This window comes from Salminus brasiliensis, chromosome 6 (assembly GCF_030463535.1).
Source record: "Salminus brasiliensis chromosome 6, fSalBra1.hap2, whole genome shotgun sequence".
Lineage (NCBI taxonomy): Eukaryota > Metazoa > Chordata > Actinopteri > Characiformes > Bryconidae > Salminus > Salminus brasiliensis.
The window spans coordinates 5,641,026-5,653,087 of NC_132883.1; the positions used below are offsets into that span (position 1 = coordinate 5,641,026).

The following is a 12,062-nucleotide window of genomic DNA, read 5'->3' on the forward strand; positions in this document are numbered from 1 at the left end:
TATCCATATGTGGGGCCAATGTGGAACCTGAGGACACAATTTGATGGTTCCCAGTTGAGCTACTGATACAGGCCCCACATGGAAATGTTAGCTGGGACAGTGGACTGTATATTACCCCTCTAGCTCAAGACTGGAATTAGGCATGGTGCCAATAAGTTCATCAGGTTTATCTTCTCCAGAGAGTCCTATTCTATTGACAATACTTCTCTACAGAGACTAGACAAGCGGTGTGTGTGTGCATGTACACATCTGTTTCAGCATTCATTTACCAAATCGAACAGGAGAATGTGTTCTATCCCATGGATAGTGGAGGATTTTGTAGATATAGGGCTGGTTTCCCAGAAAGGGATTAAGCCTTAATTAGTCCTAGACTAAAATTGACTATAAATAGAAAATCACCATTGCTCTGTAGTCCAAGGCGGCTTAATCCCTGTCTGGGAAACTGGCCCATATTGACATGGCAGTATGAAAATGATGCAAATGATATACTACGGCCTTCACAGTCTCCAGATCTCAACTCTCAAGTTGAACGCTTATGGAAGTGATGGAAGTTTGACTGACATGTTATTTAGAGCTCTTTGGGATCTTTGGGAAGAACCGTGTTCCATCCCTCCAGTACAGTCCCATAGACTTGCACAGTCTATACTAAGCCATATTGGCGGCTCAACACCCGCCACCGGCCTAGACCATCCTTCTGAGGAATTCTGAGGGTTTCTCACTGCCATGTCCTGTAGATTTTCAGAGCCAAGAAGAAACACACATGTGCACACAGCAAGTTCCCATGGAGTTTATTGCCATTTGTTGCTTTGATATGGGCGAGTGGATCTTCAGCACAATCACAGTGGTATAAAGCATGAAGCCCTTTACATGGTGAGGGATACTGCAAGATCAGTGATCAACTCCTGCATGGTCAACGACATTTACTGTACAAGTCTTATTACTACTTAGGCTTATGGGTGGAAGACCATGGTTACATCTCACAGTATGTTACAAAGCACAACGATGAACAATTTCACCAAATCAACAGTGCTAATGAGAACCTTATAGACAGTATCCTTACCCAAAGTTAGTTCTGCTTGTTTCTTTACTTACTTACTTCCTTATTTATTTTACAGTCTATGGCTAATACATGATGTGCTCTACACTTACCATCTACCTAGCATGTCCCTAACAGCATGGCAAAGTGTTAATGTGAATTAAGGAGAATTCCCTTTAGTCGTGTGGCTTGGTTGGGTTCAGTTGATGTGAGGATGCCTTAGCAATTTTAAAGACTAACTTCTACTGATTTCATTCAGTCAAATTGATTATATGACCTTACAGCGAGTATTTAGTACAATTTTGGCTTATACAGTACATTAGGCCAGATAACACTGGATAATTAATAAGTACTTATTAATAATAATTCATGTAAGTACTGTACAGCTCCGATAGAACATGCTGAGTGTTATGGAGCTTGATTCAGCTAATGTATATTAGACTTCATTCTAAGAGCTGACTCGTGTCATAGTAAAGTTTAGCAGTGTAGAATTGTTTAGTGTTTTAATTGAGATCTGCACTTTTTAAAAATCAGTCCAACTTTTTTTATACGTCTCAAATCTTTCCCTTTGAACTAAAATGACTATACAACTACACTACGTACATCGCATGGTTCTCTGTCAGTCTTTGGGACAAAGATACTGTCAAGAACAGTTTGGCAGAGCACAAGAAATGAAATGACCATTTTTTTTCTTCCTTTTTTCTTTTGTAATGTACATTTCATTTTTGTTTTCTACACACAATGACTAAATAACATCTTAGTAACTGACCAACCCAGGGCCCTATTTGGATAGAAAGACTTGGGAATAAAAGGGGGTGAGGGAAACTTCAAAGTGGCTAATGCTTTTAGTGTGTATTAATGACCATCCCAAAAAAATACATCCATCATCATTGGTCATCATTTTGGGCAGTTCTGCTGGTTTTGGTCTGATCAAAAGGCCTTGATTGACTAATATTCCATGTTCTGACTAAGGGGCACTTAGATCATATATCAATGCAAACCGTGCTGAAGGCATACATCATACTTAAAGGGCCCATATCCTTTTTTTGTATGCTCTGTATGTTTTTTTTTTTTTTTTTTGGTACAGTACCTTTAAGACTGATTTATATATATATATATATATATATATATATATTCTGATTTAAAAAAAAGCTGTGTCCAGAGCTGATCCACGTCAGTGTGAATGAGCAGGGCCACGCAGCAAAGTGAATCGGCAGGTTCTTTGTTCTTTGTGACACAAAAAAACACTAAATTCAAAACAGGCTGTTTTGGCAGCTTAGTTTCTATATATGGGAAGTAAAGACAGACATTTCATATATATATATATATATATATATATATATATATATATATATATATATGTATATGTGTGTGTATTTAATTTTCTTTCATTTTTAAAAAGAAAATCATAAATTTTGCACAACATGGGCCCTATACTAAAATCAATAAGCATCCAATTTACAAATTTCTCTCAATTTTACATATATGTTGTAAATGGCTGCCTGCAATAGAAGCAGGACAAAATCTCCTTAATTTTCTTCAACTTTTCCAAAATGGAAGGTACCAATATTAACACATTAAGTTGGTCCCTGGGTGGTCAGCGGAAAAATACTGTAATTTAACACACACGCACACACACACAAATACACACAAGCTTTTGATATTTAGAAGAACAAAACAATCCCATGTGCTGACTTAAATTCCTCCCTGCAACAGAATTGCAGCATTTCATGAACAACTCCCTTTCCATAGTTTAATCTTTATCAAAAAGTCATACTGCAGCAAACTGTTAAAATATAACACACAGATATTCAATACATATTTATAGTGTATATATATATAGAGAGAGATTTTTTTTGTATGTGTGTATCAGCAAAATAAAAGCCTTCACAAAATAAATCTCTGATTTATTTCACAAAATGTAAAACTTAAACCAAAAAAGAAAAAAAAAAGTCTTACCCTAACACGATTAAAAAGTGCTAGCGAGATTATTTTACAACAATGTGCAAATGTAGTTTGGAGTCGATTACTGAGTCTAATTTGTGTCTTTTTACATTCTAATTATTATTCTACGATGACGTTAGAATGGCTTAGTGTGTAAAAGGGCAGAATTCCCACAGCTTTGCGAAGAGGCCGGTTCACTCGGCTCACTGAAAAGGCCTGCTAGAAACTTGGCTATTAACGCTCATTCACGGGCTCTTAAATTAAGACAAAACAATAAAAAGGCAAAGTTTGGCAACTAAGTGTCCTCCCTAGGCTTACGCTGTATATCATCACTGCAGAGGCCTCAGGCTACAGACCTACTATCATTTAATAGTCAACAATAGACTGCTGACATTAGCAAAAGGCCGCTGCAGTGGCAATATCTGTATCCATTTTCGTTCTGCATCCTTAACAACCCGCTCTGAACTGGTAAACTGTGCAGTTCTGCTCAACACATGTTCGGTGTTCCCACGTCCCACGTGAAGGTTTCAGTTAATTGCCCAAAATTGATGCAACAGTAACAGCCAAATGTTACTGAGCTACTTAAACAGTTTTCAAGATTACAGTCACGCTATAATCAACTCTTGCTTCGAATTTCCAGCTGATTTGGAAATGTAGTGTTCAAATTTGATATATTTACAAGGATCCAGTTTAAAAAGAAAGGAAATAAAACTGGAAAAATGCAGTTCTGATCGTTCTGGTTTGTGGGCACCTTCGTAAAGGTCTGTTTCCTCATTCAGAACAGCTGCCTCGCCTCTACAGAGACAGCTGTTTTGGATATCACCAAACATTAACCATTTACTGACAACACTTAGCACAAATACTCAACTTTACTAGGCAGATAAAATCTGGACTGTTTATGGCAACCAAATCCGCCCTCCGACAAACGCGGCCAGAGACGGACAAAAGCATGCTGTTTGGCACACGGCTTGTAACTGAATTGTGCTTCATGCGCAACGCTGACGTCTCCCATCTTGCTTGCAGACACGTTCAATGAACGTTAGAGGAGTCAGCAGCCAATGTAAGCAAATGTAAATCTTGATTATGGCCTCGTCTGTCTGAAACAGCTCATCTCTATTACTATTCCTGGACAGCTGGTTTTCGAACCTCAGTGGTTAATAAAGACAATAAACAATTAAGAATAAAGTATAAAGAAAAAAACGCAAAGCTGAAAAACACTTTCCTACTTTAAAGTCTAGCTAAAATGTACATAATATACATTCAATTCAAATTAATACTGAATATTAAAAGCTATTTCAGGGCACTGTTATCATATAAATCACAGATTGGATCCATGTTGGCCCTTATTCTTAAATGCAGTGGACCCAATTACATCTAAAAGGTCATTAAAAGGTCATTAAGTCTGTAGATTGAGCTGGACAGGCCAGTAGCTCTTTTTGTGCTGCTCTATACCCCTGCATTCGAAGCACGCATGGCTGGTGTAAAGGAGACCTGCGCTGGACTGTGTGAAGTGGCTTGTGGGAATTCTGCCCTGTTCTGAAGGGGGAGAAGGTGACGGTCAGGATGAGTCTCGGCTGTTTCCATAATGCCTGACCCAGGTGCAGGTGTTATGCCTTCCCTGCACATCCAATGACAAGCTGTTAGCATGTTGCTAAATTTAGACATTTATAGTGCATGTTCTGCTGAACACACTCGTTTCATTTTTAAGAACAGCAGATTTAAGCTGGCTGTCATGGAAGGTGTCTGTGGAGTGAAGTGACTAACCACCAGCGTCCTGTAAACTCAAAAGCAATGCAATCTTGCATTAAAATAAGAAGTTACGTTGATAGTTTCTGTACAGTTAAGGTGATAAAATTAGGGATGCACCGATGTGGAGTTTCTGCGCCGATTTGTCATGTTTTGTTGTGAATGATGTATATGTAAAAAATATGTTTGTATCCATATATAATCCATATATGAATATCAATGAGCATAAGACATGAGAGAACTTCAAATATGAGTGCCTGTAAATGTTTACATTGTTTCTGTAAAATATTTCAAATGTTAAATGTAAGAACGTACCATTAGGAATCGAGCATAAGCACTCCTACTGAAACAGTTCTGCATTTCGGATGGGGTAAATCGAACCTATGGGCTCCTGGTGTTATCCACTATGCTAGTCATTTGGCCTACACTTGCATGAGTATTTATGCAAGCTAAATTTAGACTGCTTTACTTTTATTACAGGCTTGAATTTCTGGCTGTAATTCCAATATCAGACTGATAATCATAAAAAATAAAAAAAATTACCATTGATCAGTGAGTAATATCGGCTGGCAATATATCGGGCACCCCTAATTAAAATCCAATAAAGTCAGGCAGCTTGTCTTTGGAGGGCAGGCGTGGGCATTCCTGCAGATTATCAGTCTACATGACGCTCTCGAAGATGATGACCTTGTTCTCCTCGGTTCCTGGGGACAGGGAGGCCAGGCTTTTGATGTCCGTGTCAGGTGCCATGTACTCCAGGTGATGGGCACCCCACACTGGTTTGGTCAGAGTTTCCCAACGCTGTGGATGAAGAAGAACAAGGGGGATTAAGTGACTTAATATTTAATTAATATTTAATTATCATATTTGAAACACATCTCAGCTTTGGGACCTCTGCAACTTGAAAATTAAATAATGAATTATCAACATTATTAATAATATAACCACATCATAAATTAAATACATGATAATTAACTTTATAAATAAGAAAATAACTCCAAATGTTTGTGGACACCCCTTCTAATGAACGCATTCAGCTATTTTAGGTTGCACCCACTGCTGACACAGATGCTGCAAACACACACACACAGCTGGTCTAGTCCCTGTAATCAAGTGCCAATAAACCAATAAACATGAACCTTTTGGCACCATAGGGCTAGAGGGGCAAAAGCCCCCCAGCATTGAGCATGGGGAGCAGTGGAAGAACTGTATTATCTGGAATGATGGATGGCGCGTTGGGGAGTTGGGGATGTGGATGCTTTTGTCGCTAAATGCAATCAAATCCTTGCAGCAATGCTCCAAAATCTAGTATGAATGAATAAATGATGGATTTTTTTTTTCTCAGTGTACTTTACTGGTTTACTGTGATGGATAAGTAGCCCAGTAGCTCTAAATATTTCAAGGGGTAGGGAGTGATAAAGCCCCCTCCAGACTACAAGTAGGTTTTTCTATTTGAAGGTAGGCCAAGCGAGAAACAGTCTGGTGGCGGTAGAGTTATTAAAGAACCTCTCTAGGAACCTTGCCGCCGAAAGCTGCGATGATAAATGCGGGTTAGTGGCTCTAATAACTCAAACGGAATTATCCAGATCTGCTATGTTAGACTAAAGATCCTACCTGCCGCAGCTTTTGATTTTTTCCTCTGAAACTCATAATTGGGCTGTGCAGTCCAGATGGAGCCATAAATTACACTGCAGATGGCGGTTTGATGTTCCTGGAATGCTGAATAAATCAGTGGTAAATGGACTCCGAGCAGGAGCCCACTCTCCTCATTCCAGTCTGTGAATCAACTGGACGAATGGCTGGACCTCTCTGTTCTAGAGTCACCTGGGATTTTGTTTTACAGAATATGGCTGTGGACTTTTCCACCATAGCATTTTCCATTCACTCTATCCTTCTTTCCAAGTGTCTGGCGATAAATTCCCAGCCAGCATTCTTCCTTTACAGCTGTGTTTGGGCTGAACACCATTGCAGGAAAACCATCATATTCTATTTCCAGTAAAAAATCGATGGAAAGCTATTAGCCCACTTACCCCAATTAAACACACTACTTTCACATGACTATGAGTCACTAAGGAACTGCTGACCCAAATACAAAACTCAGCCAAAGGGCTCTGTTACATTATTGTGTTTAGATGATTGGCGTACGTTGGTATTTGTTGGTTTAAGTGTTTGGTTTGACACTGGAACTATGCAGCTGTGCAGGGAATTGTGGGTACAGGCACGATATGACTTCCTCACTCTATCTAACCACTGTGTACACAGTACACCCAGCCAATGTTCATTTGAACTCTTGTGGAGTGAAACATTCTTGTGCGGAGTTAATTTTAGTGCAGCTCAGTTGAATCTGACCCAACTGGGATACAGGGCACAACTGAGACATGCCCCCACGCCTGTTAAAAATATGCACTTTGTTTATAGGATGGTAAAGGGTTATAGTGGAGTTACTCATCTTAAGGCTTTATTACCCAATAACTCTGCATTGTTCACTGACTTTTATGAAGCTATTTAATTTTATTGAGGTATTAAATAATGGAAGTCAATATGAATTAATACATCCTACATTGTGATTATACTGTGTAGAAAAGCAGGGAATCATTGGGACTTCATGTGAAAAAATAATAGGAATTATGTAAAGTTCAATATTCACCAATGCAAAAGATCCCCTTGAGGTCCAAACCGTTGTGTTTTGCATGCCAAAAATTATCATTAATTTTACATGACCAAATTCCAACCTCTCTTCATCCCCCACAATAAATCAAGACATGTTTGATACTGAGACTGATCTGATTCTGTTCTGATTGGCTGCCTTATACTTTGCCTGAAAATCTGGGCTGAAACACTTCTGAACTACTGTTGGCTCTATAAACGCATATGTGTAAATGTGTTGCTTTCATATTTTGTTGCTGCCAGACAAAAACTTTATCTCTCCAAAATGACAACTTCCGAACTTTCAATGGAAGTTGATGTAAAAATTCTAAAAGGTCATTTTGGAGCATTTCTATTGGTCCATTCTTCATGAAATTTGCACACCATGTGATTAAACAATTTAGATTATTATGATTTACATTACACCCAGCTAACATGTCCATGTGGGGTCTTTATGGGTAGCCCAACTGGGAACTAGAAACTGGGAATTTTGTCCTTGTGTTCCACGTTGGCTCCATATTTGGATGCCCAGCACAGTCACTGATGGGATCAGGAGGAGTTAAACATGGACCCTATCTGGGTTGGTTACTGCAAACGAACCTAGATGGGACCCATGTGAGATCAAGGTCTGCTATAACAAAGGCGTCCATTTGGGAAGCCCAACTGACACAACATAAAGAACAACTCCCAGATTTCCAATCTGTCCAAATGTGAAAAACAGCACAAATGGAGATACATGGTTTTTGCAGGACAGTGACGGACTAGACGGCATGGACTTTGGCGTAAACATTACATCTGTTACTTTACTTTACTTTACTTATATGACACCAAAATATTATTATATTTGTAATATTAATATATAATAATATTACATATTTTTTGCTTTTCTTTGATATGGAAACTTAAAAGTATTGGAAGCATTAAGATTTAGCTCTGAAATTTCAAGTGGAACATTAACTGGATTAGACAAAAACATAGGTGAAGCTCGCACCTCTCTGAAGGTTCCCTTGGCTCCGGAAAGCTTGTAGACGAGACTAACGGGGATGCAGAGCATGGAGGAGAGAGCCAGACACCAACCGATCACCTCCCCCCACCACGGGTACACATACACATTGTTGTAGGTAAGAGGCTTGTAGTTCAGCAGGTGAAACAGAAATATACCCTGAGGAGATAAAGAGACAGAAAACAGGTTCAGTGCCCACTGTAACACAAAATGCACATACCATTGTATTTCACACCTCAGGTCTATTACTGATTGTCTAACAGCAGAAACAGAATGGATGTGACCTGTTTCCACACTCAGGGCATGAACATCCTTTAATAATTAAACAAGGCAGCGTACTATGAGGTGAAAAGGTTGCTTTCTAGTTACAGTTAACTGCTGTTACTCATTCCTGCAGTTTTAGAGAACCACTTTGCCCTTCATTAGAAAATCAGAGGCACTTTTAAACACTAGAATAGGGAATTAAATTGTCCCCTTATCGCTATTTACTGTATAAGCAATTCAAAAGTCTTATTAAAAACTATAATAGCCGACAGATATGGCACCAAATCACAATTCCTTTCATTAGAAAATGAAGAGAACTACATACAACACTATAATAAGAACAATTAAGAAGTGCCCCTAATCACTATTTCCTATATTAAAAGAGAAATCATTCCTATATAAGAGAAATGCCTTTATAGAACAATATTATAAGAAAATGGACATGGTCCTTAATCACTATTTTCTACATTAGACAGTCAGAGGTTCTCCATAGAACACTATTATATGGGATTAAATGGTCCCCTTATTACTGTTCCCTACATTACACAAACATAAGCACTACATAAAATACTAATCTAAGGAATGCAATGGTCCGCTATTCCCTACATTAGGCAATCAGGAGCACTAGAACGCTAGTATATTGAGCAGAAATTGTCCTATATAAAATATTCAGAAGCACTACAAACCCTATAATAGCAAAAAGAAATTGTCCCCTAATCAACAGAAGAAGAATTTTCCACTATGGTTTTTAACTCCACTACTTTATGTGCACTATACAGTGAACAGGATGTAACCATATTTTAGGGTGTAGCCACAGTTTAGTGTTCTCCCTGCTTTTGCACACTTCAGTTTAGTACCAGGTGTGCTAGAGTAGGGGACACACTAGCTCTAGATCTCTAGGACCAGATGTTGAAGGTTTGTGGAGAACTAGCTCAGATGTAGACTTAAGAGTTTAGACCTAAGAAAGAAACAGACTCTCACCATGCAAACACATGGAGTAATAAACGACCAGCACCACTTCATCCAAGGGAAAGGCCGGTAACCGATCATACGGGCGATGTCATCCATGAACTTGTCAGCACCTGCAGATACACACAGTAGGACCATGCTTTAGCTGAAGGAAAAGAGATTTTGGCTGGAGCAGTTTCTGAGTGTGCAGTGCAATTAAAAAACGTAGAACTGGCTCTCGTTTGAGTTAGGAAAGCAAATCAAGTTGATGTTAATTGAACCGAGTGATTACTGAAATGTACTTGAAGTATTTGTGTTGGAAGGAGGTAATCACCCCAGGTCTTAAATCAACCGAAGTTGATCAAGTCAAATAAAAAAGTATACATTTTTCTCTGCCTGACTAGGAAAAGCATGCATTGCAGTAGCACGGGCATGCTCATACAGAAATCTCCTAACAATGACATCTTCTACATCTCTCAGTGAGTGAAAATGCAGTAAATACTATTATATTCTAGCTCTCACTTCAGCTGTATTGTCATTTTTAACCCACAGTCATTTTAATGTACTTGTGTGCATAGGTATAGCCATAGGTATTTAACACTTACTAGCTTCATTGAATGAAAACAATACACTTAATGTTGCAGTATCGACTTAACGGCAACATACTGACTGTTATTCAAGAACTTGCTGTTAAGACAGCCGTTAAGGTAAACAGTCTCACCATTAAAATGCCTTGTTTATTATATTTTTCATTTACTGGCATTAACATTAGCTAGATCAGTCCCTTAAGTCCAGCTCAAGGTGGAAGATACTTTCATTTGACAAGCAAATTATATCTTTCTGGATTTTAGCAAAGACCTGCCATTCTAATTCTCTTTTTGGAATAGTGTTGGGTTGTGTTTTTTCCTCGTTATTTCAGTGTCATTTCTGTGGTCTGGATTACTGTTGTTGAACTGCTATGCAGTTCAGTAAAAAAGGTATAACTCACTTCTATTCCTGTCATGTTTATTTCAAAGCTGTAGAGCTCGTCTCTGGTCTGCATTTGATGCAATTAGAATGACCAGAGCCGGACATGTCCTCTTTTTGGGATCTAAAATGTGCCTAAAAATGTGTTGATTTTACATTAGTGTTTGCTTCTGCAATTGTCTCATATTTAAATGTCCTTAAATGTCAAATCAACAGTCTGATCAATCCCACACTATAGCCTGTCGCTCAGACCAGAAGCAGTATACAATTAAATTTTAGTTTTTTTTAACTTGTGTTTTTTATATTGTCATGAAAATAAAATAACAATAAAAAACTGAAAGGAGGTAATTTGGCCATATTGGCTGTTAGGGTACTGAAGTGGTATGTATTGGTATTAATGTGGTATGTATGTTTTAGGTAGGTATTTCAGGTATTTGAGTACCTCCCATCCTGACCCATAGACACTGCTATGGTCTAGTCTGCTAGAGGCCTATTTGAAGTCCTCTGTTCACAATATCCTAACCACCCGTGTGTCCCCAGTGTCCTCTTTTTTAAAGACCAAAATTTGGATTTGGACATATATGTTTGATACCAACTAAAGTAAAATAAGTCAAATCAACAGTAGAAAATCAAGACAAACCTAAACAAACTGACCTGGAAATATGACATTGACAAATTATTTTGGAATAAAAAAATATAAGTAAATTCTCTAGTATTTTTTAAATTATTTCATCCAAGCAAATGATGATTTTTTTATTTTTTGAGTCATTCAACTGGACCTAAAATCTCTAGTAAACGAGTTATGACGCTTTATCAAGAGACAGCAAATTAAACCTATCCAAAAATCTAAAATAGGAAGTTATTGTTATATGAATAAGTGTCTGTGAGTATTACCATAAACCCAGGCGACAACCACGCATTCCCAGAATGCCTGCCACAACAGGGTCATACCACTGGCTGAATAATAGTCAAAAAGCTGGAAGACGTACATCCCCCCCTGTACACAAAACACAAACACAAACACTGAGGTCAGAGCTCCAGTCATGTCTTGCATAAGGTAAACAAACAATAGCTGGTTAATCTGCAAACAAGTTAAAACCACTGTGTATTAAAATTAGCATTTTAGCCCCCCCACACCCCCCCCCCCCCACCCACTTACATAACGGCCCAGCTCTGTTAATGAATGAACAATTTATGCAGGACGTTTACCTGTGTAACCATGGAGAGATCTATAATGAAGCACAATAAACAACAGATCGCCACAGCGATTTCTCGACGGTAGCGCATGTAATACTTTCCAGGGAAAAGATCAAGAATGCCAGTTACAAAACCTTCCACTCCGACAAACTGTAAAAGAAGATAAACAAATCAAGTTAGATTCATTACGAACCGTCTTTGACTCTCAACCTACTGAACGCAATTAACCGTCTGATTCTGTCCTCTGATAACTGAAGTTACAACAAAGCCTCAGCTACCTTATTGATACAGCTGAATCAATAAGGCCAGGGA

At 38.4% G+C, this 12,062-nt stretch overlaps 1 protein-coding gene across 1 annotated transcript in view; it reads right to left on the reverse strand.

Moving 5' to 3' along the window:
• Positions 1-772: 772 nt before the first annotated feature.
• slc6a8 (solute carrier family 6 member 8) overlaps positions 773-12,062 on the reverse strand; it is a 54,494-nt gene continuing 43,204 nt past the window's right edge. Inside the window, exons 9-13 of the mRNA XM_072681436.1 lie at positions 11,763-11,900; positions 11,448-11,550; positions 9,621-9,721; positions 8,364-8,534; positions 773-5,527 (exon numbers count right to left, since the gene is read on the reverse strand). Of these exons, the coding sequence (XP_072537537.1) occupies positions 5,387-5,527; positions 8,364-8,534; positions 9,621-9,721; positions 11,448-11,550; positions 11,763-11,900 (654 nt within the window). The 3' untranslated portion in view covers positions 773-5,386. The remainder of the gene's footprint in view (positions 5,528-8,363; positions 8,535-9,620; positions 9,722-11,447; positions 11,551-11,762; positions 11,901-12,062) is intronic.